General features: G+C 35.7%; 1 protein-coding gene across 1 annotated transcript in view; it reads right to left on the bottom strand.

Annotated features, from left to right (window-relative positions):
* Positions 1 to 470: 470 nt before the first annotated feature.
* LOC129530495 (B melanoma antigen 3-like) overlaps positions 471 to 6,873 on the bottom strand; it is a 52,921-nt gene continuing 46,518 nt past the window's right edge. Inside the window, exon 4 of the mRNA XM_055377302.1 lies at positions 471 to 630. Coding sequence (XP_055233277.1) covers positions 580 to 630 — 51 coding nt within the window. The 3' untranslated portion in view covers positions 471 to 579. The remainder of the gene's footprint in view (positions 631 to 6,873) is intronic.

The following is a 6,873-nucleotide window of genomic DNA, read 5'->3' as shown; positions in this document are numbered from 1 at the left end:
GATGTACATTAAAATAATAGTAGAAATTGTCCTTCCTGGAATGGAAATTCAAACACATGACTGACGTTTTGGCTCAACTCTAATTCTTCTACGTCTGTAGTAACAGGTTTAAATCCTATCACATCCCCTCCCCGGTGCCCCTGAAGACAAGCTACTTTATTCTTCTCATGCTTGTTTTAAATTGTTAATATCACTTATTTTTTAAACTGTTGGTAAATTTAAATTAGCTCTTTAGACTACCAGAGCAATTTAAATGATTAAAATCAGTTTTGTTTAGACTTCTTTCAAAATAATATAAACGTTAATATCCAGTAATTTTCTTAAGTATGATGAAGTCACTCTGAATGAATACAGCCAAAATATGAACAACCTCTATTATATTACACAAACCTTTAGCGTCTAGTAATAGGGTCCCTCTTAAACCCAATACACAGCTTTGAATTGAAATGAAAACTTACTTGCAATTCTGGCACACTTTGCACTCAGGACATTGCCAACCTGCACGTTTTAATGGAGTAACCGCTATATCCAGGCACATTCCATGATAGTGCTGACCACAAGTAATACAAAAGAACTGATCTAAGAGGTCTCCCGGGCTGTCGCACACTGCACAGTTTGCATCTTCCTTCGCTATAATTAACAGTAAAACAATGAAATTGTTGTATAAGAATTTAAATTTTTTCTGACTATACAGTAAAATCATTTGAAAGGATTTGCATCATGAACCTTTCAGACATTTGAAGTTATTCACCTTGAATTGTCATCTAATCAGAAAGAGGTATCAATAAAAACACTGTAGGGTATTTAATCTAAATGTAACCACATTAAATTTAATCGTATAGTTTTGCAATTATTTGTGGCTATATCTACTTGAGACCATAAGCAAGTCTTCTTTAATTTTCTATTCCTAATGCCAATGATAATGCTGGACACCTAATTAATGCTCAATATATGCTCACTGGAAAGAACCAAACAAGGAAAATACCAACTGAGAAATGCTTTGCAGTGTAACATAAACATTTTCTTTGAATGTTAAATATATTTTGAAATTACAAAATCAGACAAGAGACAAAATTAAGAAACGTTAATATCAATTAGACTAAGATGCTTCTTAAGCATAAACAGACTATTCAAATCACATAAGGGCTTTTTTTTAATTACTGGAAAATGTCTTATGTGGAAGAACATTAAAGACAGAAGCTACATATTCATACACAAACACATTACTTAATATACTAATTATATATTCTTCTATATTAATTTCTAGTTGTAAAAGCATTAAAATCCACATCATTATGGGCATCATCCATCCCTAAATGTGGATTAAAAGAAAATGTACTAACACTTCTTTTACCATATAAAACAGAAAATATAAGGATAAACTGCCCTGCCAAATATACAGTTAAACTTATGCATATTGCAAAATAAGAAGGAAAATAATGTATTCTAAAATCATACCAATCTTAGATAATGTATAAAAAATATGCCTGTATATAACAAGTATCACAAAGTATATGAATCTTTTCATTTTTCGAAGGTTTGATCATTCCTATCTACTATTCTGACTCATATGTTCTTTCTTTTCCAGTCAAGCTTATCATACCAACCTTTGATAATATATATAAAATATGCCTGTATTTAACAAGTATCACAAAGTACATGAACCATTTTTTTTCCCTTCTTTTTTGAGACAGTTTCACTCTGTCACCAAGGCTAGAGAGCAATGGCGCGATCTAGGCTTACTGTAACCTCCGCCTCCCAGGTTCAAGGGATTCTCACGCCTCAGCCTCCCCAGTAGCTGGGATTACAGGCGTGTGCCACCATGCCCACCTAACTTTTATATTTTTAGTAGAGACGGTGTTTCGCCACATAGCCCAGGCTGGTCTCAAACTCCTGAGCTCAAGCAATCCTCCTGCCTCACCCTCCCAAAGTGCTGGGATTACAGGTGTGAGCTACCGCACTCAGACTTTTTTCCATTTTTTGAAAGTTTGGTCAATCCTATCAATTTCTCTCTGACTCATACATTCTTTCTTTTCCAGTCAAGCATCTTGAAACAGAGTAAAAATATATTTCTTTTATTTGTACCGGAGTCTGCAAACTTTTCCTGAAAAGGGCCAGATAGTAAATATTTTAGGCTTTGTGAGCCATAGCAGTCTCTGACAAAAAGTCAGACCTTTTGTTTTTATTTACACTCTTTTAAAAATGTAAAAATAATTCCTTGCTTGAGGGCAGTACAAAAACAGGCTTCAAAATGTGGACGCTGGCTGGACCTCTGACATACTTCACGAAGGCTGGCTTAGCACCTAATACTCATCTGAAGCTACATTAGTGAGGCTGCCAATGCCCATAGGAAACCCGATTTAGTCTTTGGCTTTTTGCACTTTGCAGCATTTGCATTGCTAGCCACTCCCACATTAAAACGCCCCTTTCCTTAGTTTCTATCACGGCAACTCTCTCCTAATTTCTCCTTAGTTTTCCCCCACTTTCATCTCATCCTCCTTTGTTGGCTTTTGTACCTATACAATCTTTCTAAATGCTGGAGTTTCTTAGGATTTCATCCTTTTCCTTCTTTCCTAATCCCCCATAGTTTCCCTTTGTGATCACATCAACTCTCATGCCATAAAATGCCACCATGATTCCTAAATCTGTATTATTGGCCCTAGAATTCTTTCATAAACCCCAAACCTTTATTCTTCAAGTCTTACTGGATCTCAATAGCCAGGTGTTCTAAACACTCAATCTCAACTGCTCTAAAGTGAAACTTTTTTAAAAACCCGAAACATCATCCATTTTTCTCAAGAATAGATAAAGGCAGAAACCTTAGTATCATTGTTGACTCTGAACTCAGCCCTGACCCAACACATCCAGCCAGATCCCAATTCTTATGTATTAAACTTCCTACACATCATTCTTCCTTATATGTTTATAGTTTAGTCTATCATATTAGGTTGGTGCAAAAGTAACTGCAGTTTTTGGCATTACTTTTAATGGCGAAGACTGCAATTACCTTTGCACCTACCTAATACTCTGTCTCGCTAACTGCAGTATCTTCTGCATCAAATCATCTCTACTTACGGTTCTGACATCCTCTCTAAATCATTTTCTACACATCCAGAACAATCTTTCAAAAATGTAAATCTAATTGTTAACCTCTTTATAAATTAAAACTCCACCAATACCTCATTTTTCACCTAAAAGAAAATCAGAATTTTCAAGTATGAGGCAAAAAGGTCCTTATCTCCCTTTCCAACTGAATCTCAGAACCACTCACTATTTCGTGGTCATGGTGGGTTGTCTGCCATGCACCTCACATAACATGCTATTCATGTCTGTGTGCTTTTACACATTCTGTTCCCTCTGCTTGAAATTTTGTTTTTCTGCTGTGCTCCCAGCCTTCAAAACTCTGCTCATGGCTGGGAACAGAGGCTCACGCCTGTAATCCCAGCACTCTGGGAGGCCAAAGCAGATGGATAACTTGAGGTCAGGAGTTCGAGACCAGCCGGGCCAACATGGTGAAACCCCATCTCTACTAAAAATACAAAATTAGCAGGGTGTGGTGGCACACGCCTGTCCCAGCTACTCAGGAGGCTGAGGCAGGAGAATCGCTTGAACCCAGGAGATGGAGGCTGCAGTGACTAGAGTTTGTGCCATGGCACTACAGCCTGGGGGACAGAGTGAGACCCTGTCTCAAAAAAAAACTCTGCACATTATTTCCTGAATACCTATTACCACACCCAAATACCCATTTAGTTGTTGAATATTACTTTTACCCATATGCTTACAAGAAACTTCTGTTACATAATCATTTATTTACAGCACAACTCTGTGAATCCTTGAAGGACAGGGGCCTTAACTTTTTTAAATTTTTATCCCCAACTGCCTAACATGAATCAAGTCTTATTGAACATATTTTAAGTGAAGGACTTACTGCTAAAATCACTTTTAAATGGCTCTTTAAGTGATAGGCATTTAAAATAAATCATTAATCTAACAATGGAAGCATCATAAATTGGTTCATTTTTGATAGAAAAGACATAACTGGGGTGTTATGTTTCTTAATATTAAGAGAGTACTAGTATTTATCTTTCAAAATATGTACATTGAAAAATTGATCTCTTTTTGCTCACCGTAAAACTTTTAAAAATTGGGGGAATACTCAACTAATTATCAGAAACTAATTATCAGATAATCAATTCATTTTTCTATTATACTCTCCTAAGAACACTAAAATGCTTCTGTGAAACTTTCTAGAGTTTGCTCCCCTGACACTTCAAGTTGCCATGGTAGCTACTAGCGACATGTGGTTTCTGAACAAGTGAAATGTAATTAGTTCAAATCGAGGTATGCAGTAAGCATAAAATGCACACTGGATTCCAAAATCTTAATGGGGAAAAAGTATCTCAAAATTTGAAATATTACTATTTTGGATTACTGAATTAAATAAAATTTACTACAATTGTTCCCAAATGTTTCCTTTTCCTCAAATTTTTAACATACCCACTAGAAAAATTACTTATGTTGCTCACATTATATTTATACTGCACAGCACTGTTATATACAACAAAGTTCACTCTGCAACAAGACAACTGTCATTGTCACAAAAATCACTTTTTAGACTATGATGATCTCCACCAATTCCTTACTGACAACCTTGCTGTCTTATCTGATTACTATGGATCATTGGTAATAAATTAGTCAAAGAAAAACATCCATGTAATACATCTGGTGCAAAAGCACTTAATATGCCTTATGTGGAAAACAATATTATTTTTAAAAGCACTACACAAAGAAATGAGGTTGGTTCCAACCCTCCCAGTCAGGGAGAAGATGTGTGGGAATACTGAAACAACCTTATGGAGGTCATGTATAAGAAGATTATCGATACTACTGGATAGGTTTGGTGTCATCACAGAAATTAAATATGAATATTTAGACACACATGTCTGTAAGCCAGAGACATTAAGTTTAAAGCAATAATCAACTAAGAAATTTTTCTTTAAACAGTTGAAAAAGCAAAAAGACAGGCTATAACTAAAGATAATTTAAGAGGGGAGAGGAGTAAAATCCAGGTCTATTTGGCTTCTAAGATCAGGCTCTTGACTACTAATCAAATTGACTCCTCAGTAAACTTTACTAGTGATCAATGAAAGTGATGAGTATTTGAGTATACACAAAAGTAGACATGAAATGCCAACAGTGGCATACAGTGAAGCTAAATGGAGTAAAGGGAGCAAGGTTCTTATGGCAGGAGAAAAGTGAGAGGAAACAAAATGATCATCTTTAGAGAAGGTCATTTCCTAAGAGACAGCTGCAAAAAGAGAAGAGATAAATAAAAAAGACAAAAACATTGAGTTTAAATTAGAACATAGCTTATCACAGATCCTTAAACTTGATGAAACTATTGGTTAAGAAAGCCCAGACAACACATAAGAATAAAAGCATTGGTGAACAGCAAGAAAAGTCAAAATAGCTGTCATATAGTGTAAATTGAAGAAGGACCAAATCAGCATTGCTTTCTAATTTCCATCACACCCTACCATCTGCCAATTTTCATTACTGGCAGGACACTGGGCTGAGTGATTTGTCTATAAAAGAGAATCTCTGGAAAGAAAAAATAAATCATGGATGTCATCCAAAGAGGCTAGACCATATCATTGGCAGGTAGATAAGAAAGGTCAGAAGACTGACAGAATTTAGGGTAAAAGAAAAGCAGCAGGACTTAATGCCAAGAAATACAAAGATAACCAAAGAAAAGAGGCTGGAGTTAAAGCTTAAGTGAAGTAAAAGGAATTAAAGCTAAATGATGAGTAAATATATTGAGGAACAGGGGGTGAATTAAGATATGTAGCATTTCCATGTTTAAACCTTGCAAAAACTTCTCATTGCAGACTGAACAGAACCCAAACTCCTTCCCTTGCTTACAAGCCTACATGATCTAGCCTTTGTTCACCTTGATGATGTCTCTACTACCCCCACCTAGTAGGCTACTATGCTCCAAGTAAAATGACATGCTGTCTGTTCATGAATCATGCCAAGTCCACTCCTCAAGGTCTGTGTAGTGGTCTGTTCCCTCTCCCTGGAATGTTCTTTCCTCTTATCTTGCATGATTGGCTTCTTACCATTCACTTTTCCTATTCAGGAAGTATATCTGGTTGTATCTCCTAGATGGATTTTTAGTGTAAAATTTCCAGACATGGTTAATGTATCCTTGTATCATCATGAAAATAATGTTGCAACAATGACCAGCCATTTACTATGACAGAGCACCCTAAAAGTGTTTCCTGATGAAAATCTTGGCCTTCTTCACAGCTACTCTCTTTAGTGGATTTCTTTATAATGAGATGCATGATTTTGTTAAATTTCTCAACTTTTATAAAAAGATGTCAACCTTACTCCTAACTCAGTCAACTATCACAGCTACTGCTCTGCCCTTTAGGAAGCAACAGAAAATACATATACTCAATATGTATTATCATTCTCATAACTTAAGCCTTAGATAGGAGGTAAAATAACTACCCTTTTTAAAGCAATTAATATATACAAGGCACAATGTTATGTGAATTCCATTCATTGTTTTCATTTAACCCTCATAATAACACTATGATTTCAGACAGTATCATTTTAAAAGCATAAAAAGTAACTTCTGCCATGACACACAATTAGGATAGGAAGAAATATTTATAAAAGATGTTAAAAAGGTGACAAAACATCCTATCTTAAATATTCTTTAAATTATATCCTTGGAACTTAATCCAAGATTATGATCGTCTTAACAGATGTGTCAGAACGCTGTGTAGTTAGAATGCACTGTTTAAGATCCCCAAGGAGGCCGGGCACGATGGCTCACACCTCTGTATCCCAGCAGTTTGGGAG

Source organism: Gorilla gorilla, chromosome 22 (genome assembly GCF_029281585.2).
Source record: "Gorilla gorilla gorilla isolate KB3781 chromosome 22, NHGRI_mGorGor1-v2.1_pri, whole genome shotgun sequence".
NCBI classification, from domain to species: Eukaryota; Metazoa; Chordata; class Mammalia; order Primates; family Hominidae; genus Gorilla; species Gorilla gorilla.
Note: the sequence above shows the minus strand (reverse complement) of the source record. Positions and strands in the feature narration are given on the sequence as shown.